The 24,756-nt window shown below is 40.0% G+C and overlaps 1 protein-coding gene across 1 annotated transcript in view; it reads left to right on the top strand.

The window, feature by feature from the left end:
* The window catches only part of DNAJC1 (DnaJ heat shock protein family (Hsp40) member C1), a 77,622-nt gene that overhangs the window by 12,566 nt on the left and 40,300 nt on the right, over positions 1–24,756 (top strand). Inside the window, exons 2-6 of the mRNA XM_035129311.2 lie at positions 8,941–9,042; positions 9,861–9,907; positions 15,674–15,839; positions 16,666–16,760; positions 17,806–17,899. Coding sequence (XP_034985202.1) covers positions 8,941–9,042; positions 9,861–9,907; positions 15,674–15,839; positions 16,666–16,760; positions 17,806–17,899 — 504 coding nt within the window. The remainder of the gene's footprint in view (positions 1–8,940; positions 9,043–9,860; positions 9,908–15,673; positions 15,840–16,665; positions 16,761–17,805; positions 17,900–24,756) is intronic.

Here is a 24,756-nt window from a genome sequence, read left to right as displayed (position 1 = left end):
CGCTGCAGTGGGCTCTTCTGCAGGCGGCTCTGCGTCGTGAGTTCGGGGTTGACCAAGCCAGCGAGATGCTGAGGTGGCTGGCTCTGCCCTCATGCGCCTGGGACTGGGCAACCTGGGGAGGGGGGCGGCGGGCGGATCTTTGCACCCCGGCACCGCATATGCTTAAGACAGCCCTGGGATGTGTACATACAGTTTGCACATAACTATTAGTCTGCGTAGTTCTTTTTTCACTCATGCCTCTTGGGAAGCCATTTATCTTCATCTCTGTTATTTGGGAAATTATGCTTGAGAAGAGAAGCCTCCTAGATCCTTTTCTTTTTTTAAAGAGAGAACGGGCTTGTGTGCTTTCTTTCATCAGACTTGGAGGCTTTGTGAGCCCAGGAGCATGGAGAAATGTGCAAATGCTCTCAGGTACAGAGGGCCCCATGCTTCGTATCTGGTGAATGTATTATCTGCTTGGACGAAAGCTAGAAACACATTCAGTCAATAGATTTGTGCTGTGGGTTTTATGTAATAAAGCAGTTTTCAGAAATTACTTATTTAGTATTCTTACAATGTATGTTTTGCTCATTTTTCTTTAAATATGTGTTTCCAAAATGCAAGCCATGTTCAATTATTGTGTTAAAATGAGGACTGATAGACACATGCCACATTCTAACACACCCAATTTAGAGAGATAAGAGTTCTAAACTAAAAGAGGGAAAATAACGCTGAGTTGTGAAATGTACAACTTGGTGCTAGCTAAAGGACTCCTGAAAAGAATGTGTGTTTAGGCTGTAGAAGACCTGGGACCCGGGTGTTGAGCTCAGAGGATGTCTATGTCTGAAGTAAAACAAGATCACGGGCATAGGTAAGACTTAGGTCTGAGTCCAGTGGTGAGCTTAATATATTCCTGGGGTGCACAGAGAGATTGCTAAGAGAGTAGACATGACAGCGACTTTAAAGTTAAAACCTGACTTGTAGGGGATCCAAAAGCGAGCCAGCATTATGAGGTTGTTAACGTGAGGGAATGAAAGGGGATTAGGCAAAATCCAAATACGGTAGGTGTACTTGGGCATAGGGGAGCAGCTTCAAGAGAGAAAAGACCCCTGTAATGTAATGGGGAATGTTCTGGTAAGAGGTAGATTGGGCCATATAAACAAACAAGGAGGACCTTGTGGATGGTGCTATCAAGAACATTGACTATGGTGAGTGGCTTCCTGGTGAGTCACACTGCAGACACTGTTGTTCTGTCTGGTGTGTAGTGTTGATGGAGGAAGCTTGTACCTCCCGGAGCTGGATGCAGCTGCTTTTAGATGCAAAACCTGCACCTGATGACCTTTTGTTTACCAGGTATTTTACCTTTTTACGATTATTGCAGCCTAGGTCCTTGCTGAGTCAGTCAATGAACTTTCTGGTTGCTCATGACCTTACTGGCAAGAAGGTCAAGCATAGAGAAATCTATCAGACTGTACATAAGGTCATTTCCCATGGTCCTTTGCTTTTGCCAAACCCATCTTTAGTTCACTCCTGAACTGTTTGTTCTGTAATTGAAGGTTAACAGTGAAATCCTTGTAGCTGTGTGTGTACCAAATATATAGCTATATGGTTATTTTAAGCTGTTTCTTATATTGTGTTATAATTTTTGCAACCTGCCCTGGGACCTTAGGGTGAAGGGTGTGTAACTCATTAGCTAGCTAGCTATCACTTGTTTGCTGTGAGGCCCTCTTCCATTGGATAGCCTGCTGTGATGTGCAGACAACCATCCCACCTTGACCCCACCCCACCCCACTTTTTGGCCAGGAAGGAGGACAGATTAAAAATGGCTCAGGGAGGCATTGGCTGGAGAGTATAGGTGGAGAAGAGTTTATCATACTCCCCTGCATTAATTCCCTCCCCTTCTCACTTAACCTTTTGTTGCAACCAAAGTCCAGTTTATTACCAAAAACATTTGGATGTTAACCACTGCAATGTGTAGAAGCGATTTTAAATTAGTCATCGTGGTGAGAAAGTGTTTGGGTGGTTTGTTTTGTTTTGTTTTTAAAGCAGGAAAATGACAGCATTGCAAATGGAACATGGTATATTCCCCCCCCCAAAAAAATATTTTTTATGTAAAACTAGTAAATGAAATTAGTCTGCTATGATTAAAACAGATCGATAACATGAAATGCAGGCTTGATCGATGCTCACAGTTAACAGAAACCTATTTTACAACAAAATCTGGCTTTGTGTAGCAGCATGCACTTTAATCAGCAACGTGATGAATGCTTGGCCACTTGGAAGGAATGTCGTTTACAAGGGTGGGGAGGAGAGGGAGGATGGAGAATCAGCAGTAAGTATGTTGATTACAAACCTGAAAGTAAATAACAAAGGTACTTGTGAAAATCCCATTGCCAGCTTAGGCTGAAATGTGTAGCAGTCACCTCTGTGCCTTGGCAATAGGCTGCTTTATGGAAGTGATGGTGATGCTGAAGATATCAGCCTAGTACTTACTGATGTGGTAAATCTGTGCTTGGGCTATGCCACTTGAAGCTGCAGGTTAGGGGCTTACTTGATTGAATGAACCTGCATACCCTGCCCCCTCCAGATAGAAAACTTGATGTTGGGGGCAGGGGTGGAGGGAGAGAGAGAGAGAGAGAGAGAACTCTCAGCCCTTCTCATTCACATCTACTTGCCTATTCTGCAAAGATGACATATTGCTTTTTTTATGGAGCATTCAATCACAGGAGTCCTCACCTGCAGTCTGAAGTGGTAGGGTCCAGACAGATTTACCCTTAGTGAGAAATAGTCCTCCAAACACCAAACCATATCAGAGTTGATTAGAATGCTGCCCTTCTGTATGCTTTGGATCAAGTAGTCACCATCAAGCTTGCCTTGTACATTATGCCCAGGGGACTCCTGAACTTCTGTGCCTACAGTCCACAGGGAGAAGCAGCTTCTTAGGGGAAAGGCATTTCTTGCTATCAGTTCTGGATTAGCTCCAGGATGCCAGTAGATTGAATAAGAACAGTTTTCTTTGAGCATTTAGCATATAGTCATGGCCATGCATACTGGAAAGAAAGTTCCTCTAGAAGAGAGATTCTGGGGTTTTTTTGTTTTCACCATTACAGTGGTACCTCGGGTTAAGAACTTACTTCATTCTGGAGGTCCGTTCTTAACCAGAAACTGTTCTTAGCCTGACGTACCACTTTAGCTAATGGGGCCTCCTGCTACCGCCGCACCGCCTGATTTCTGTTCTCATCCTGAAGCAAAGTTCTTAACCCGGGGTACTATTTCTGGGTTAGTGGAGTCTGTAACCTGAAGTGTCTGTAACCTGAAGCGTCTGTAACCCGAGGTACCACTGTATTTGCTGAAAGCCATAACTGAAATTTGTGGTTTTTTTGTTTTGTTTTTTGAAAACAACAATAATCAAAATCTAGAGCCTAAATCCATCTTTTGTGGTTACTGGAATGACTAAGATTCATTTTGGCATTGCACATACTCTAAAAAGCTAGATTAGTGGAAACCTCTCCAAGGTCTGGGGTTATATGGAAGCAGTTTATATTTGCCTAGAGTGCAATAATATAATTGAACAAATATGATAATTATTTATTAATAAATAATAGTTAGCAACACAACAATATTGTTACTGTAGAAACCAATTAGCTATTACAGCATTGACCTAACTTTGAGGCTGGTGTAGACAAATAACTGTTGCCTAAACAAGGCACCATGCTAAACATGAATCTTCACCCTCACTGCCTTCTCCCTCCTTCTACATCCTCCCCCACCCCTTAGGGTTTAATCACAATTAAGTGACAGATGCTGAACACAATTTGTCCTAGTCTAATTGACTGCAAAGTCATGGTCAATATTGCATTGGCTAACTCAACTCCTCACAGCCATGTCCAAACATAATGAAATTGTGTTAGTGAGACATCTTGCTGAAGCTGGAGGTGGAGGTGCAGATTTCTAGCCCCCAAATTACTTAATTTACATATATAGCATGTTGGGTTTCTGTGTATAAATAAAGCCACTTTACCCTTCATACTTGCATTCATAATTGTGTCTTCAGAGTGAACTAATTTTGCATCGTTTTATCGTTTGCTGGATCTGAGGAGTAGACTCTTGAGTGAAAAGATGCACAATGTCTAACTTTAATTTTCTTTAGGTGATATAGTTTCAATACCATAATAAGAAAAAAGGCCACAAACAGGGTGTATTAGAATAATCAGAAAGGATGTTGAAATGAATTATCCTAAATATAACCTATATTCCTAAATTCTGTTTTTTGGTCAGTTTTTTTATGAAATCTGATGCATGTTTTATCAGAGTGAAATTCCACTGTGTTTATAAAAAATGCTATTCCTCAGGAAGTGTGTTGTGGTTTACAGCTGCAAAATAGATCGGGGATTTCAGCAGGTGCACATATCTTGCCTGTGAAAATGCAAAGATTTTGCCTTGATGATTATATCCTGAATCTTGTATAGTTAATAGTCTTTTCCTGTCTGCATCCCCTCCCCTTTACTCAAAGCAGTGAAAAGGCCACTTCGAATATCATGCTTTTTCTACGCAAAAAGCCCTTTAGTGTAAGAAAATGCATGAGGCTTGCACACAGACAGTCATGGGGGAGTTCCATGCCTCTGTGTTCCCACAGTACATGTAGCATGCATGTAGCAACACAGAGACGATTCCTCACATATGCAGCACACTCCACCCGACAAAGACAACAGGCATATAAAAGTTATGACGCTGGAAGATGAGCCCCTCAGGTCGGAAGGCGTCCAACATGCTACTGAGGAAGAGCGGAGGACAAGTACAAGTAGATTCAGAGCTGATGAAGTGGCTGGGCCAAAGCCGAAAGGACGCTCAGTTGCGGATATGCCTGGAAGCGAAAGGAAAGTCCGATGCTGTAAAGAAAAATATTGCATAGGAACCTGGAATGTAAGAACCATGAATAGAGGTAAGCTGGATGTGGTCAAAAATGAGATGACAAGAATAAATATCGACATGCTGGGCATCAGTGAACTAAAATGGAAGGGAATGGGTGAATTCAGTTCGGGTGACTATCATATCTACTACTGTGGGCAAGAATCCTGTGGAAGAAATGGAGTGGCCCTCATAGTCAACAAAAGAGTGGCAAAAGCTGTGATGGGATGCAATCTCAAAAATGACAGAATGATCTCGATACGAATCCAAGGCAGACCTTTTAACATCACAGTAATCCAAGTTTATGCACCAACTACCGGTGCTGAAGAAAGTGAAATTGACCAATTCTATGAAGACCTACAACACCTTCTAGAAATGACACCAAAGAAGGATGTTCTTCTCATTACAGGGGATTGGAATGCTAAAGTAGGGAATCAAGAGATAAAAGGAACAACTGGCAAGTTTGGCCTTGGAGTTCAAAATGAAGCAGGGCAAAGGCTAATAGAGTTCTGTCAAGAGAACAAGCTGGTCATCACAAACACTCTCTTCCAACAACACAAGAGACGACTCTACACATGGATATCACCAAATGGGCAGCATCGAAATCAGATTGATTATATTCTCTGCAGCCAAAGATGGAGAAGCTCTATACAGTCAGCAAAAACAAGACCTGGAGCTGACTGTAACTCAGATCATCAGCTTCTTATAGCAAAATTCCAGCTTAAACTGAAGAAAGTAGGAAAAACCACTGGGCCAGTAAGATACAATCTGAATCAAATCCCTTATGAATACACAGTGGAAGTGAGGAACAGGTTTAAGGATTTAGATTTGGTGGACAGAGTGCCTGAAGAACTATGGATGGAGGCTCGTAACATTATACAGGAGGCAGCAACGAAAACCATCCCAAGGAAAAGGAAATGCAAGAAAGCAAAATGGCTGTCCAACGAGGCCTTACAAATAGCGGAGGAGAGGAGGCAAGCAAAATGCAAGGGAGATAGGGAAAGATACAGGAAACTGAATGCAGATTTCCAAAAAACAGCAAGGAGAGACAAGAGGGTCTTCTTAAATGAGCAATGCAAAGAAATAGAGGAAAACAATAGAATGGGGAAAACCAGAGATCTGTTCAAGAAAATTGGAGATATGAAAGGAACATTTCGTACAAAGATTACCATAATCAAGGACAAAAGTGGTAAGGACCTAACAGAAGCAGAAGACATCAAGAAGAGGTGGCAAGAATACACAGAGGAATTATACCAGAAAGATATGGAGGTCTCGTACACCCCAGGTAGTGTGGTTGCTGACCTTGAGCCAGACATCTTGGAGAGTGAAGTCAAATGGGCCTTAGAAAGCACTGCTAATAACAAGGCCAGTGGAAGTGATGATATTCCAGCTGAACTATTTAAAATTTTAAAAGATGATGCTGTTAAGGTGCTACACCCAATATGCCAGCAAGTTTGGAAAACTCAGCAATGGCCAGAGGATTGGAGAAGATCAGTCTACATCCCAATTCCAAAGAAGGGCAGTGCCAAAGAATGCTCCAACTACCGCACAATTGCCCTCATTTCACACGCTAGCAAGGTTATGCTTAAAATTCTACAAGGCAGGCTTAGGCAGTATGTGGACCGAGAACTCCCAGAAGTGCAAGCTGGATTTCGAAAGGGCAGAGGAACCAGAGACCAAATAGCAAACATGCGCTGGATTATGGAGAAAGCTAGAGAGTTCCAGAAAAACGTCTACTTCTGCTTCATTGACTATGCAAAAGCCTTTGACTGTGTCGACCACAGCAAACTATGGCAAGTTCTTAAAGAAATGGGAGTGCCTGATCACCTCATCTGTCTCCTGAGAAATCTCTATGTGGGACAAGAAGCTACAGTTAGAACTGGATATGGAACAACGGATTGGTTCAAAATTGGGAAAGGAGTACGACAAGGTTGTATATTGTCTCCCTGCTTATTTAACTTATATGCAGAATTCATCATGCGAAAGGCTGGACTAGATGAATCCCAAGCAGGAATTAAGATTGCCGGAAGAAATATCAACAACCTCAGATATGCAGATGACACAACCTTGATGGCAGAAAGTGAGGAGGAATTAAAGAACCTTTTAATGAGGGTGAAAGAGGAGAGCGCAAAATATGGTCTGAAGCTCAACATCAAAAAAACCAAGATCATGGCCACTGGTCCCATCACCTCCTGGCAAATAGAAGGGGAAGAAATGGAGGCAGTGAGAGATTTTACTTTCTTGGGCTCCTTGATCACTGCAGATGGTGACAGCAGTCACGAAATTAAAAGACGCCTGCTTCTTGGGAGAAAAGCAATGACAAACCTAGACAGCATCTTAAAAAGCAGAGACATCACCTTGCCGACAAAGGTCCGTATAGTTAAAGCTATGGTTTTCCCAGTAGTGATGTATGGAAGTGAGAGCTGGACCATAAAGAAGGCTGATCGCCGAAGAATTGATGCTTTTGAATTATGGTGCTGGAGGAGACTCTTGAGAGTCCCATGGACTGCTAGAAGATCAAACCTATCCATTCTTAAGGAAATCAGCCCTGAGTGCTCCCTGGAAGGACAGATCGTGAAGCTGAGGCTCCAATACTTTGGCCACCTCATGAGAAGAGAAGAATCCTTGGAAAAGACCCTGATGTTGGGAAAGATTGAGGGCACTAGGAGAAGGGGACGACAGAGGACAAGATGGTTGGACAGTGTTCTCGAAGCTACGAACATGAGTTTGACCAAACTACGGGAGGCAGTGGAAGACAGGAGTGCCTGGCGTGCTCTGGTCCATGGGGTCACGAAGAGTCGGACACGACTAAACGACTAAACAACAACAACCACCCGATTATTCCCTTCTGGCCTGAAATGTTTTGTGCTGAATTAGGCTTGTGCTATAAATCTGTAATGAAAACAGTGCTTTGTGCTGAAGGTTTGACAGGCTAATTACAGTGCTGCTTTAATTGTCTTATTTTTGACTCCTTATAGTTTTAGAACCTCTTCCAGATTTGACCCACTACAATAGTTTGTGCAGATGTAGTTCTAGGGGATGATCTATGGGAGAGGATGCGATACCAGCATATATCCCGCTTTATGACTTTAATCCAAGATGAAATATCTCTCTGAAACCAAATCCTCATGCTTAGCTCACTTGACAAGACTTTCACTTTATACCAAGCAGTTTCTTAGGGGTCGTTAGGATATGTTTGTTTGAGGCTAGACTATTGTGGTGGTTATGTAAACGCTCAGCATACATTGCCTTTGACATGTTGGCCATTAAACTACGGTAGTTGTTTACAGGGTCTATGTAATGATACTTTGTAATTTAGACACAGCTTTGTTCCTCTGGAGAAGAGGTAGGGATTAACTGTAACATCTTTTTTTGCCGGGTGATCTTAGAAACCGAATTTACTTACGCATCTGTGCAATTAATACGAAACACTCGGCCTTCATTTTTAAAATAATAATAATAATGAAAGTGGACTGAGATCGGGGCAGTGCTATTGTTTGGTTGCACTTCTGCAGTTTGCCTCTCATGAAATGCAAGCCAATACTGCTGTGAGTGAAAGCCCTCTTATGCAGACAAGCAGAAACAAAGGTTGCTTGAATTCTGCAAGAAATTAATAGAGATGTAATTTTAATATTAAGGGCACCACATTAGCTGAGGCCTTGCAACTTGTCAAAATGAGCGTACCGGTAATAGCTGAAGAAAAGGGGAATATTTTAGAAGATACGCAGATGTATTAATTTTAATTTGTCCTTTTGATCTGTTAATTACCACTGAAGATTTATTGACTAATTTTAAGGAAGCAAGTGTTTGAAAGTTTCTGGCAAATACTATCTTCTTGTAATGAGCACATGGCATTGAAAGAAGTTAAGAGGAGAGCAAAATTAAATTGACTGATTGTTCAGTCATGTGGGCCTGGCTCACTGCATATCCCGGCTGAAGAATGATTGCTCAAATTACATTGCCTCAGGTCCCTGCACTTGGTTGGCTGTCTTCTCAGATCTTAACAAGGTTCTGGGAATTTATTTCTGACAAAGTTTGCTTTGTGTTTTTCAGGATGCTTCATCGGCAGACATTAGGAAAGCGTATCGCAAGCTTTCGCTAATATTGCACCCGGATAAGAATAAAGATGAAAATGCGGAAACCCAGTTTAGACAAGTAAGTGATGCATATACAAGCATTAAAATGTATCATGTGATCATTAAAACCTTGAATAAATATAATGCTGATTGTGGGGTAATATTTTTTTGAAATGATTAACCTGGGGAAATTTGGAAGCTTTTGTTGCCACTTTACTATGGTCTAATGTTTTCAACTCCTACAGAAATTTAAAATGTGTAAAAAAAACCCACCATGTGCTGCCAGAAGTTAAACATACTTAGATAATGGGAATGCTTAGGGTTGGGAACAAGACTCTGTGGCTTCCTTGACTCTGTTGTTGTTGTTTTAATATCGTGCCACAAGCTGCATGTTTTGCATTGCAATGGAAAAATATTTCATCAAACATGTTAATGTTTAATGTGTATAAAATAAAGCTTTACTCTGTGGGTGTATTTTTCAAAGAAGGCCTAATATGTGGTTTTTCAACAGTTGTTCGCTTGGAATTTATTTGGAAATTTTAATGAATACTAGTAAAACAGCATAGCATGCTTTGAAAGTTGGATTGTTGTTGTTGTTGTTTGTTGTTGTTGTTGTTGCTGCTGCTGCTATTGTTTGTTTGTTTGTTTGTATCACCGAATAACTAAATTCCTACTATCTTGAGCAGAAAATTACGGAAAACAAGGGAAAATATTTTGTTTACACAGAATGACCTGAACTAATTCTTTGATTCTAGGAACTGTTCTTCATTCTTACTTTTAAGAGTACAAAAAAGCCCAGTATATGTGCAGTATTGTGGCAAAATATTCTGGCTGTTCTGTGCACGGTTGCTGGTGTGTTGCTGTTTTTAGAAAAATAAAAATATGCTTTCATTCTAGTTGGTGGCCATATATGAGGTTTTAAAAGATGAAGAGAGAAGGCATAGGTGAGTTTGTTTTGTATATATTTCAAAGCAGAATTGCCGCCGCCCCGCTAAACTGAGCCAGGTTAGCCAGAATTTTATAGGCTCTCTCACATGTGCTAGGTTCTAGCCTATGTTGATAAAAGAACCAGGTGATAACTTTATAATTTGTAATATAAATATGAGCTTTTAGACTGCTAACATGCGCTTAGTGTAGCAGTTCATTCTCTCTAATCGTTAAGCTGATCCTCAGATTCTCCAGCTATAGAGTAAGACCTGTGGATGTTCATTGTGGCCACTGGCCAATGGGAACTGATTGTGGGTTTTGCTGCTTTGCTCAAATCCTTTCAGTCTGAAAATCCATCTTCCATTTTTTAGGATCTCACCAGAAGTTGTGGACTTGGGTTATTTTCTCCATGGCTACTGTAGCATATGCTGACTTTAACACACACACACACACACACACACACACACACACACACACACACACAAAACAAACAAAACCCCAAATGTGATATGACAAAAATAGGAATATTTGAAAAGGCTTTTAGTTATTGCATATTATTCAGACACTTTTTTTCTTAAGTACAAAACATAAGTATTCATGCACCTGTGAGAAAATAATTTTACCAGGCAATTGCTTGTGCTTGGGTTGCTTTCCAGAAGACTGTTGTGTTTTACTTTGGACTTGTGGTTTATTAGGATGCTCACTTTACTGTTAGTGACCCAGATATTTTGGCCAAAGAAAAGAAGGGCTTGCTGCCAGCAAATGAGTTCTGTTTAAAATATCTCTAGGTTTTCAATTCTCTGAGTAGTGATGCTGAAAGTTCTACAGGAGGTTCTTGGCTTTGTGGAAACCTTGGCATGAGTCCAGGTCTCATAGTAGAGATTATCTACTTTCAGATAATCCTCTGTGTTGAAAGAGCCATGGAACAGTGTTCAGAGGAGTTTTGGAGATTCTGTGTATGGTTTTTACCCTGCCTCCCACTGCAGTCTTTCAGCTTGGAGTCATAGATCAAGGAAGTTTAGGAAGTTTAACAATAGGGGGTCAATGTCTGGTGTCAAATGGTTGCAAAAGGTATGAACTAGTTTAAATGCACCCCCCTACACTCACACACACTTAATTTTTTTGATAGTGTTTATTTTGCATGCTCACTGTTCATGGCTTTAATACTAAGTAACCTGTGTTTTTGTATGGGTTTATTTTTACATCCCCCTCCCAGTACAACTATGTACTTCCATAACCACACTGCCATGAAATTAAATTATTTAGGGATTTCACATAATGTGTATATTGGAAATCATGTAACAAAATTATATCAGAAACGTGTTTAATTAAATTGGTGCAAGCCTTCATCGCCTTGTGTAAAATGAGTTGCTGTAAACAATGATTTTTTAATGGTTATTCAGCTAAATTCCTAAAATGGCTCGTGATGATCTCTACCATAGGGCCAAGAATGTTCCCTGACAGCAGGTATTCCCTTAAAAAATTTTTTTTAAGCCCAACAAGCTCTGCTTTGAGACATCTCTTTCCAGGACTCTGCCTTTGGGAATTCTTGGCTGCTTGGATTTCAGATTCTGTTGCAAAAACTGCACTAATAACAAATATAATGGCTATTTCTCTTGCATTAAAATTCTTGTTGCCTCTTGATTAACAGTTATTTTAGGTGGGCTTTCCTTAAACCATGTGCTTACCAACTAATTACCAAATAATAAATTAGTTCCCCTTGGTTCTTCCTTCAGATTCATGTGCTCCAGGTTTGGTGGTCCCTGACTTTGTTTAACTGTGGGCAGATGCTCAATGGACCATCATCTCTTTCAAGCACTCAAGTTTCTCAGCCTTCCTTAGCAGGTTGTCAAAGCAATTTTCTCAGTATGTAGCAGCTCAACCTAACTAACTCCATCTACACAGCAGTAAAAAACATTTCAAATTTGCTCTTCTTTTTAAAAAGTCTCATACTGAACGTCAAGGCGGTGATTAAAATCAGCATGTTTTGTGCATACACCAGAATTTTCTTTTTGGAAGGGTTTGTTGTTCTGAAGCTGCCCACACAGAACCTCCAAACAGCTGTCCAGCCTCCCCCCAGCTCAGAAGTGACTTGAGTATGTGATGTGAAAGAAGTATAAAGAGGCTGGACTGAGGGCCGAATTTTTGTTTGAGTTTTCTTCTCAGCTCCTCTTGGGTCAAACCTTCAACCTGCTTTTTGAACTTGGGGGAGGCTAAACAGCAGTTTGAGGATGCTGTTTGTAGCAGGACCCACTGGGCTCTTAAGATTTAATATCCTGCACTTTGCTATGCCAAGTAGGCAAATGAGCAGGAGATGAAACAATATACCGTATGTAGCTTGATACTGGGAACTACTTTTAATCCAGCTGCATTTACTGTAATATTACAGAGTAAATATGTTGTTGCTTGCCTGTAATATGTAGTTGAAAATGGTTTCATTTCCAACAGATTCTTTTCTTTCACTAGATGATAGAAATTATAATCTGAACAGGCTGGTGGTGTTTTTGTTTTTTTTAAAAAGCAACCCTAATGACAGATCAACAACTTATCAGTTTTAAAACAATACAGCTTTTCTAATTTAGAAAAGCGTTTTTAAATGCTTGTGGATAGATTACTGGAACTAGTAGCTGGGCATCAAAATAAGTGCTCTAACACCAAGGTTGAATCCTATAGCACCTTTTTCATAATGAAAAGGTTTCTACATGCACCATATGGAAAGTATATGAAGCGAGTACATTTACATTATTACTATTATTATTTGGCAACAACAGCAGGATGAAAGGGAGTGTTTTCTCCCTCTTTGAGCTTAGATTTTAAAACCTAATTTCTTTGCAGATATTAGATGGGAGTGAGTTCCATTGATTTTGCGGAAAGTTCCATTTAAATGTGTGTAGATTCAGAATTTCGAGATTTTCAATAATTTAAGACTCTGAAGATATATGTTTGAAACAAGCCCATAAAAGTTGGGAATTCTGAAGCATTGTGTTAAGCTAGCTAGACTATAGTGGCATTGCAGCATGCTGCATAAAGATGAATATGGGTGGGCGAAATATATTTCTTTGTCCTCTTAAAATTTCATCTTTACAGTTTACCTGCAGCTACAGTTGTGCTGTGGAATAAACAACTAGTTTTGGTCTGTGGTTTTAATACCAAATTTCTGTTTTGAATATGAGACTTATTTTTGGCTAGCTTTAACAATAACAACAAACACAGTGACCTTAGGTTTTACTTAATATTTTTACTTAATATACATTTCACAATAATAGTTATCTGCTTGACATGTGTGTGCATTATAGACCTAGCTGTATGTTGCCCATATTTTGGAAGTGATCAAAATAAGAGCATGAATAAGATGCAAAGAGGACATAAAGGCAGACTGCTTTGTGGTTTCCTTATTTGCTTAATTCTTATGCATGCCTCTGAAGGTCCATCGTAGGTGATAAATTGATTTCTGCAAATAAGTACTTTAATGAATCATCTGTATGCTTCCTAATTAACTAATTTGCTAAATGTGAAAAACAAGATTTAAAATTATCAGAGGATTCTGAGTAACTTAAGGATCATTGTTCATATGCGGTCCTAAAAATTAAACAGACGTCTTAATTTTTAAATACAGTGCTCAATTACCATAGAAAGGAGTGATTTATTTTTTGACAGTATATATTCTAAAAAGTGGGTTATAATAGAAGCTATCTTCCCTTAAAATGGCCAGTCGTGTGAGCCATAATGTTCATTGATAGTAAAATCAATAGAGCATTGATTCTGGAACTAAATCCTTGGAGACTTTTGTTCAGAATAGCAGACGTAGCCTGGTAAATACAGAGTGTGTTTAGTGCATGAAATTTTCATGTGTCAGATCTGGATGCATATAGAACAGGTTTTTAATATATCGTGAATTTAAGTGTGGATTATCAAAGTCTATGATAGTTCCAGAAGATAAATATTTAGTATTTCACCCCCTTTTTAGTCCATAACCTTTAATGTTTCCCCCCCATTCACTCACTGTTTGGTAGCAGTGATGGGGAGATGTTTTCATTTTTAGTTTCAATAGTTTTAAAGGGCGGGAAATCTATTTCGTGCAAGCACAATATATATTATGTATTTTAAAATTTTATTCTTTGTTCACCATTTTTACTTCTTACTTATGTTCACAATTTAAATTCCTGGTACATTCTGAAAAACCCCATGGTATTGAAATAGCTAGTTTTATTCTCCTTTTTGTTGCTCACACTAAAACAATTTTTCTAGGACATTTGAGACACCCCCCTTTCCCCCTTTTTGGAGAGGAAAAACAGACATACTCCTATGGCTTAAACACTCTTAATCTTTTATAGTGATGGGTTAAACTAAACCCTAATAAATATGTATTGTTTCTGTTTTTATATTGCACATAACAACTGACAGAGGTGGCAAAGTTATGTAATATTTATCCTGCTAATATTCAGAAATGCAAATTAGCAGACTGTTTTGCTCTGACCAACAAATAATTAACCATTTGTTTAGAACAAATGAATCAGAGGGCATCTTAATTTTTTTCAATGAAATCTACTTTATACAAAGATGTAGGGCTTTTTTATTTTAAAAAATGACAATTTTTCATATATATATATATATATATATATATATATATATATATTCATTAATCTATCTCCAAGGTATCAATTTAATAACTATCAAAGTAGCTACTGCAGTTGTTGCATTTAAATTGATTTACACGTCAAGGCTGGCAGTTTAGCAGCTGCGCTATTATTCCGATCGGTCAATTTACTTGAGAAAAACCTACTACTGAGTCCTACTGACCTGCATGACAATATAGGGCCTATTTCTATTCCTGTAATTAGGCCTGCGACTAACTCAGAATATTTTTAATTAAAATATTTTGGTCAATGTGTTGCACCAAATTAGGCTTTTCAGTGCCGATTTAATTCTGGAAATAGCGTGATTAGAATATTCAATGAGTCGTGCTCCATTTAGGATTAATTTTAACATACAGTATTTTAAATGCCTCAATTCTAAATCTTCTTAATAATAGGCTTGTCAGGTTTCTATGCTAAAAGTTATCTACTTCAGTGCTTTATGCAGTTAAGAGTTGTGTGTGCATAAATGATCAGTAGTAGAACTGATTTCAAGAATAATAAATGTAGAAAGAATTTATTTCTAACAAATGGCTTTTTATATGAAACACACACATACAGAGAAGAGAAGACAGAAAAGTCACTAGAATAAAATGCAAACTTAGCAGCCTATAATGTTTCAAATTTCATTCTTTTAAAGAAAATGCCGATCACTTGTACATTGCAAGTCATTTCTAAATTAGTTTTCATGTCAAAGGAAAAAAGTTGCACCTCTGTTCAACAGGAATGAGGTTGTTTCCCCCCCATATTTTTCTAAATTAAGGAGTCAAAGCTAGCAAATGGATTTGGTGGTTGTTGCTTCCCACTTAAAACCATCCCTTTGTAATTCTTTTATTCTGGGAACATGACCAATGATTGACAGGTAGGTTGAACATATGGTTCATTGTAGAGTAAAAACATTTCTCAAGTGAATCAATTGGGGGTGCTATTAGAACAGTAGAGCTACCCTTTTTTATGCAGTCGCTGAAGAAGATTCTGTTTACCAGGAGCCCAGATTAAAATGTTGTTGCTGCTGCTGATGCAGGAATTTAATCTTTTTGAAAAGTGGATGAGGAAAACATAATTTCCATACTTTTCTCTCTCTCTTAAAAAAGCAAATAGTTTCATTTAAAACGCCTCATGAAAGCTTGTTTGTTTTTGCCACTGTAGGTATGATGATATTCTGATCAATGGGCTACCAGATTGGCGGCAGCCTGTATTTTACTACAGACGAGTGAGGAAAATGAGCAATGCAGAGTTGGCATTGCTTTTGTTCATTATCCTCACAGTGGGCCATTATGCTGTGGTTTGGTCAATCTACCTGGAAAAACAACTGGTAAGCATCGGTAATAAGTTTTATTTAAAATCGCTGCAAAAGTGTTCATCACACCCACACCCTCTAAATTAGTTTCCTAGTAATTACAGACTGACAAACATTCCTCACTCGAATCCAATAACTGAGTATGAACCGCTTGACAATTTTTTTTTTAAAAAAAAGCCTTTTAAATGATCTGCAACCTTTAACAAAAAATGTTTCAGGGATCCTTTTACCTAACCCTCCTTGCAAATTGCACAAATGCAGGTTTGGGGGTTCTTCTCTACCCCCCCCTTCCATTCTTGATGTTTGAAATTCATACTCGCCTGGGCTTTTAATGTCTTAATGGAGGGTCCCCTCTCAACACCCAAATTGAAGTGTCTTTCAAATGTGATAAATGTTCCAGGGTTAGAATGGGTAAAATGACAGAAGCAAAAGAAATGTTTTAAATGTTGGTTCCTTCTTGTCTGCCAGAAAGCAAAAGAGCAATGATTATTTACATGCAAAATTTGTGCTTTAGCATCTGTTTGTTTGGTTTTGTATTTTCAGAGCTACCGTATTAAAGTTGTCATATGAGGAAAGAAGTTAAATTTTAAAAAATAAGAGAAACTTTGATTGCTGTAGATATTCACGTGACTGGCAGAGCTGGACTTCATGTGTGCTTAAGGAGTGGAGATGCCATGGCAACAGTTATTGTTAGATGATTTTACTTAATCATGTAGCTCCCCCCCTCGCATTTGCATAAATGCTGTTCTGTTCTGCTCTTAATTGGAGAATCTTCCTAACAATTGCAGAGCACATGTTTCTGATAACCTCTAACAGTTCCCCCCCCTCCTCTCTGTATTAGGATGAGCTGCTTAGCAGGAAAAAAAAAGAGAAGAGGAAAAGGGCAGGAGGGAAGAATATGGAAGAAGCGAAACTTGGTGTAGACAAGAATGAAAGGTGGGAAAGGAAGTGCTGAAATAGTTCTTGCCAGGCAGGCACATAAAAGTAGCAACTTCTGAATGTTTTGACACTTGGAAAAGAAGCTTTGCAGTGTTTGTTTAAAAAAAAACACCAAAAAAAATTTAAGCAATTGCCTTTAGTTCTAATAATTTTTGAGACATAGCTGTGGGTTGATTGTATGAAATTAATACATTATTGGGGGCGGGGGGAAACCAGCAGAAAGTGTTGAAACTTCTGCTAATTTAAATTTCGTAGTTTTTCACTTTGAGGGGAGGAATTAACTGCAAGGAGTTCATTGCACGCAGGGTATTCAACAGGATCTTAATTTTCCAGACTTACCTGCTGTTAAGGCTGGCGTAAGTTATAAGCTGGCACTGTTTGCCTTAGAAGCAAAAAATACATTAGGAAAATGTTCTCTATCCTGTGATACCGTCCCCCCCCTTTAAAGCCAAGAAACAACATGGGGGAGGGGAAATAGTGACATTCAGAATACTCCAAAAGATACCACCATTCCTTCTATTGATTCATAGAAAGAAATAAAGGGTTTAAATAGTTCACACAGCAGGGGCATGAACTGGATCAATGCAGGATGGAGAGCACAGACCATTTTGCCTGTCTTCAGTTCTGATGACATCAGTGAGTAATGCTTCAGTGAACTGCAAATGACATTAATTTTTATGTATTGGTTTGTTTATGCTACAGACTTCATATCTGGTTGTCAGCGCTTGTGACTGGTTTGGTGGTAGTTTGTCTCTCCCCCCCCTCCTGTACTGAAGCCGTCAAAAAGTCTGAGGGGTTTATTTTGTGAGGTGCAGGCAAGCCCAATGTTTAGGAAGGCCCTCTGAATATATTTGTTTTATTGATTACATTCTACTTGGAGATATTTACATGGTTCCCATAGTGGGATGCTACTTTCTTTAGCCCTCATGTTCCTAGTTGGAGGCTTTCATTGCAGAGTATGCAACAAGACATACACAAATAAATTACTGAACTATTATTATTATTATTATTATTATTATTATTATTATTATTATTTCTGTAGGTTGCTAGAGAAGCCACATTGGCAGGACCTTCTTCCATGCAAGCTGGGAATATGGTTCTGTTTGACAGTAAAAGCACTGCCTCAGCTATTTCAGGTAAAAATGCAGAGTTGTGTGTTTTCTTTTGTTTCCTTTTGTAGTTTTGGAAGCGGTTCCACTTTTCATTTAATTCTCCCACACAACAGCATTTGGTTTTTATTTTTAGGAGTCTTCTGCCTTTGGCCAAGTAACTATTTTGAGCCTAGAGAATGTTTCATAGTTGTAAAAACAGTGGAGCCTCAATGGTTCCCATATAGGAATGATAAACACTGAATCATTGAGAGCTCGGCTAAATGAATGGAAAAGGAGGGGAAAGCGTCACTCCTAAAATGAGACCTGAATCAGCAGCAGTGTGTTGAAAGACTTGCCATGTATATTGGACCCTAAAGCATTAAAATATGAGTAATTGCACATATTTTATAGCATTGGTATATGAGTAATAAAAATACATAAATGTGAGCCGTAATAATTCAGGTTTAAAAAAGGTGGGAAAGCAAAGTATTATTTAAAAAGAGTGCATTTATTGTCATTACTCTGGGTCCCCCCCTTTTCTTTACCAGAGTACAAATTTAATAAATTATTTGAATGGCGCAATCCCTAAAACTATACATTATCCCTGAGTTAGGCAGATGTTCAGAACCTAATTTAGCATAGTCTGCTGAAGTGTGTCTGTGTGTGTTCCTAAGACTTATAATTGGTTCTTGGCCAGTGTTATAAAACAGTACTGTACAGTATTACAAGATTGGTGCATTTGTGGTCAATTTATTAAGAAATTTATTAAATTTGGTTGAGGTGAGAAAGCAACACTTCTGTTGCCTAAGGTATCATTGTACAAGGTCTCTTTTAATAGCTTAATAAGGCATTTTAATTTTACACACACTTCTCTGTATTTGGTATAGACCATGCAGAGCAAGACAGGTTAAGCGTCAAATCTGCCCATTATTAGCAACCTATTAAGCCAGACCTTGATACTGTGCCGGTATCTACATGGATAACAGAGCTCTTACAGGCTGTGCTAGTGCTGGCAGATTTAAATTAAAAGCTAAGTGGACGAAGCAAAGCAGTAGAGGAGAAAGTTTTTAGCTACTAAATCTCCCATGTGTGCAACGGATAGTTTTGAGCTTGTGTGTGACTGCGAAGCCTCCAGAGAGATGGAGGACTTGGTAGATCAAGTCCATTCATCCCTTTGCTAGATAGACAAGCTCATGAAGAAACTGCTGGTTCCTGATAGGACTTGAAACAGCTGTTTCTAGTTGGAGAGCCACTCTTGTCTCCTCCTAACTCTGTGAGCAAGTGAGAACAGGCTCTTTGATTGGTCCATGATGCATATCTTCTAGCTGGGGATTATATTTTGACTTGCCTGCAATTGAGAAAGAAGTGTTGAGAAGCACCATCACAATGTTGGCCTTCTAGTGTTGCCTTCCAGTATAGATCATAATGGGGATATGTTGAAGAGATTGCTTAGTGGATAAGGAAGTTTGGCTAGAGGAGTATGGCAAGCTTCAGGGCCTGCATGGATGTGGTATGAGGTGTGTGTGTGAAAACCATTTTTGTACTGGCTCTCTGGGTCCAACCTGGGGAGTTTGGAATTCTGGATCTCTTAAACTCCTCCTTGTCCTTAGTGCTGGTAAATGCAAGGCCGGTGAATAATAAATAATTTTGCCTCCAACCTAGTTGAATGAGATGAGTAGACCTATACTAGCCTAACTTGTGTCCAACATCAACTTTGGGCAGAGATATATGAGGTAGGGATGGTCACAATGCAGTGTGGCTATTTTACCTTGTACAGGTAGACCGGTCTTGATTGGTTGCCCTGTTGTTGGATACCAGGGACTAATTTGGGATATTTCCGGCTACGAAGCACTCTTTCAGCTGGTGCGATCATCTTGAGACTGCTGTTTCAGATGCTCTGATGAATTGTACTGTATCCCTCCAGTATATATGCTCAGACCTCCTTGTCTGGTGCAGTTCATGACACTTTGTGGCAGTTGTGGAGCTATGCCAGTTTGTATTGGGCCTTGCACATGTAGAACATTATGTGCTGGGTTTGCTATTCTGAGCTGGACAAGAATCTGTTGACTGGGATATTAAGGATGGTCTGCATTTGAAATGTTATGGATTCTTCAGGTTTACAGAATCAGAATGCAGCAAAGGAGAAATTCTGGAGAGAGGCCAGTCCACATTTTGGTCATTATATGGCATAATTGTGCACTAGTGTGATCAACATTGAGCTCTCCCCCGAAAAAAGTACAATCTCTTTCTCTTTTCCTCCCCCGTCCCAGATCTCAGCTCTATAATTTACTGAGGAGCTGGGATACATGGTACTTTGCAACCTGCTGCATTAGGTGAATATATCTTGCTAAGTTCTCTTAGTCAATGTGTAGGCTCTTAGGCTCTGATGGATGGTGATGCAACTTGAGTTTTCCATGACAGTTTTGCATGATTCTTTCCTGGCAGACTTGCTCATATATTTCCCAATTACTGCAGTAAGATACTGCTGTTCAGTCAGAATTTATATCAGGAATGTTGAAAACAGCCTCTTCTCTAGTAGCTTGTTTTCATTTGATTTGGGTTCCCTCAGCGATGTTGATGATGCTGAGAGTTGTAGAGGCTGTTGCATGCTGTTTGGACTCATGGGGAAGACCAGTCTGACCAGACAGTGGTCATCTGGTTAGAAACATAAGTGCCTCGTTAAGGAAGTTTCCTCCTGCTCAAAGGATGAGGTGGAAAATTGGAAATGTGAGCTCAGCTTTGTGGGAACAGGCACATGATGATGTTGTAAATAGTGTTCAATGTTGATATGAATAAATGGTAGTCATTTGCAGCCTTAGGATTTAGTGTCATCAGGATGCTAGTGTCACCCATCTCTTCCTTTCCTGCCACTCAGTTCTTCCCTTAGCCAGTGTAGGAGGTGATAGTTGGGTGAAGGAGGATGAAATAATTAAGATGGAGGTGATTCTGGTGAGGAATCCTCAGATCATGTAGTATGCCTGTGACAGGGGAGGGTGAAATATCCCAATCTCAGCAAGTCGCCATAGGGGTATGTTGCCAACTGTGTTTTCTATATAAGCTCTGTCCCTTCTTGGAAAAGAGGTGATTTTGCCACCCTGGGAAGTTACAATAGCCTGCAGCGTATTCCAGATGGCACTGCCCTTGAAGATGATTCAGAAGCTTTATCTGGTGCAAAATGCTGTGGCTGCTTCTTGCTATTGGGATATCCGTATCCATCACTAGGCCCAATGCAAGGCGTGAGTTAAAGCCTTTTGAAGCCCTTTATGGCCTGAGACATTCCCACCTTAAGAGCTGACACTCTCTGTACCAGCCCCTGAACCACTTGCATTTGGCAAGCTGGGTCTTGCTCCATATATTCTTATAAGATGAGATTAGGACATCTACTGCTAGAAGCAGGACCTTGATAGTAGTGGCCCCAAGGTTATAGAATACCTTTTTGTTGAAGTTAAAGGATTTTCCCTCCATCTCTACATTTTGATTTTTTGGGGGGGGAATATGTATTGATCACTATTTTGATTTTTTTGTAAGACCTCTTTATTTTGGCAAATCTGCTTGATTTGACTTTTGTCCAGGAGAGAGTGGATTTGTTATTGAAGAAATTTTTAAATAATTATGACAGTGGTACCTCATGTTACGTACTGTCCCCCTTATGAATGCTGCGGGTTATGTACTCCGCTAACCTGGAAGTAGATGCCCCTTGTTGCGACCTGTGCCCCAGGATGCAAGTGGAAGTTGCGCTCCAAGCGCGGCAGCAGTGGGAGCCACCGTTAGTGAAAGTGTGCCTCATGTGACGAGTGGTTTCCTGTTACAAACGGGCCTCCGGAACAGATTAAGTACGTAACACGAGGTACCACTGTACGGTGTTTTGTTTTTACCTGTATTAAGCTTCTTCCAGCACAGCAAAAGAAGCACTTCGCTGTTTGTTTAAGACAGTAAAATTCGCAATGGTGAGAGAGGTTGGAGCGTATTTTTTCCCAGTGATTGGGAGGATGTTTGTTACTCCCTATGCCTGATGGAAGCAGAATAACTACAGTCTGCAGCAGAGAAAGCTTTCAAAGGCTAAACCCCACGCAGAGAGTATTTGTAGTTTATCCTCAAGGTTACAAAGGCAGCGATGATAGCAGCAAGATTCCAGTCTTCAACATGAGGAGCAGGCTGTTGTAGCCAATGTTGTAGATAAAGGGGGCTCCTAGCAGCTAAAGCCGTGTGCTCCCAAGAAATCAGTCATGCACTGGGGCAAAGCACAAAATAGCAAGCGTTATTTACCATGCCTAAGCTCACCCCTCATTAAAGCACATTTGTGTGGGTTGAGGAGAGCAAGGTTACTTCCTTCCTTCAAAGTTCTAAGCAGCTGAATTGGTTTTCTTCTGACTGTTAAAGGACAGAGATGATTCTTTGTACTTGAAACCAAGCAATGAGTTTCCTCCCTCCCCTGCCTCCCCCTGTCCAATTAAAACCGTGTTTTGACTGTAATTTGGTTCTAGAGGTCTCCTGCGAGAGTGTAAGTTGCCTCTGCTTGTTCATGGGTAATGTTTTGTCTTTCAAGACCCATCATGCCACTTTGTGCCATTCTGAAAGGCTTCCCTGGAATGGCTTTTGCATGCATGGGGGCTGTGTGGGGAGGACCAACATACAGGGCTAAGCAGAATTGGGCGTTGGTAACAGTCACCCCCACCCACCCCTTGTGTTTGAGCAGAAGCGCTTTCCATTTAACTCAGGATGTGTGTGGGGTGTGTGTGTGTCTTTGGATCCAATCCTCTATCTTGTTTAATATAACATAAAAGAAATGTGAGTGGCGGGATATCCATTTACATGAATCACGTTGCAAAGCTGCTACCTGCATCTGATTGTCATTTATCCAACCACACGTTTTTCATTGCTCCTGCCCCTTTTCTTTCCCCCCAACGGGGGGTTACAGGAGGGGGGGCGAGAAAGGAGGAATACACGAAGGCACTTAAAATAATTAAGGTAGTTCTTTACTTGAGAAAACTGCTTTGTATGCATGTCCACAGGTTAGCCATTGTCATTTTTACTGTTCTCTGCTATGCCAGCTGTTCTCCGTTCTCTAGAGTTGGAAGAAAAATGGTGTGCAGGTTTCAAAGCATAATTTTTTGAGAGCTTTATTTTTAATTATTTTGTGGAGGATGGGGAGGAGGTAGATTAAGATGGATTTCTGATGCGCAGGGAACTGATGTGTACATTTAACAAGTGGGGGGGCAGCTGAAGTGCCATTTAGGCATGCTTCCGAATCTTTGCCTCTCAAGTGAAGGCGCCTGCAAGTCTTCCTTGCACTGGGATCTCGGGAGGGCATCTCAGGTGCACCAATCTCTCTGTGCATGAGATTTGCAAATAGTGGCACCAGAGGTCTTTCTCTGCAACCTTTGTTTTGTTTAATTTAGGTGCTGAAGTTTGAACCTGGAAGCATTTTCTGGCAAAGCTCTGCTATGGATCTCTGGCCTCTAGAACAGGAGTGGCCAACCTTTGGCCCTCCAGGTGGTGCTGAACTACAACTCCCATCATGCTTAGCCTTTAGCCATGGTGGCGGTAGCTGATGTGAGTTTGAGTCCCAGCAATCTCTGAAGAGCCAAAGGCGCAGGAACTTGGTGCAAGGAAATGACGTTTCTCCACTCCAAAATGTATTGATCAGCTGTCCTGCCATGTCCTGTGTAGAATCCCCTCAGATAATTTGGGTGGCCTTCTATAGGCTAAAGCTACATCGGGCTGGGGGGTGGGGAGAGGACGTTGGCCGAGCATTCCAAAAGTGTATGCTCTCAATTTTAGCTAATTACAAAAACTCCCTAGATAGCTGACCCAAGGAAGCCAAGCAGGGCAAAGGGAGCAAAAGGATATTTGCAAGGCTGAAGTTGTTAAATCCCCCCCCATCCTCAAATTTGGTGCTTAGGCATAGTCTATTCATAAAGCACCACTAGTTTTACTGTGCATTAAGAAACTGGTAAGCACACTGCAACACATGAGGGGACTTGCAGAGAATTCTTCTGCTGTGCTTTCCAAAAGAGAATTCCCATGACACTTTCCCAGCCCCAGTAAACAACTGAAAAATGTGCATAGTGTTGAGGTGGGTTTTATCCTTTTGTTTATTTTTTGAAAACAGTAAATCTGTCTTAAAAATGCAAATTGATAACAGTAATTTTTTTAAAAAAAATCAGAACAGTTCATTTTGAAAGCAATATATGGGTGATAGAATTGACTTCTACTTCCTGCAGATTTTATACGAAACCAATAAACATTAATTTGAATCCCATAATGCAGAGTTAGTGTTATTGCTCACAAAGGCTGCAGTCCTTAGCACTTCAAAGCAAGGGCCATTGACTTCATTGGGGCTTGTTTCCAAATAAGCCCAGTTAAAATTGGGTTGAAAGTCCATTAAAGAGCCTGGTGAACCAGAAGTGGACTTGTTTAAAGGAAACCAGTGCAAACTGAGAATCTAAAACAGAACACAGCTGTTAGAATGAAATCTGTGAGCGTAGTTGCTTCACTAAGAGATGCTCGTTGCTTCACTAAAATGAATGTTAAAACTGTGGGTCAGTTTTCCAAGCATGGTTCAGAGGGAGTGACTTAAAAAACTTGGATTTCTGAAGTACTATTGTTAACTTTCCCCTTTATTCTTTGGAAGAAGTCTTCATTTGCAAAATGCAAGCTTGCATTCACTTTGCATTAAATTTCTGGGTGCCAGCAAAGCTCTACTATGCATCTTTTATTTGGGTTACTACAGTAATGAAGCAGGAAAATTGCTATCTGGGTTCTACAAAAATGATAGGCCTTTAAAAGAAAATGAAGCTGCAGATCTTCAGCAGTGAGGTCTAGTTAAGACTTGGGGGGAATATATACCAGGAATTTCTTCAAAATTCCCAGTAAAATTAATGGGAGCAATGAAGGAGCAT

Source organism: Zootoca vivipara, chromosome 12 (assembly GCF_963506605.1).
Source record: "Zootoca vivipara chromosome 12, rZooViv1.1, whole genome shotgun sequence".
NCBI lineage: Eukaryota > Metazoa > Chordata > Lepidosauria > Squamata > Lacertidae > Zootoca > Zootoca vivipara.
Note: the sequence above shows the minus strand (reverse complement) of the source record. Positions and strands in the feature narration are given on the sequence as shown.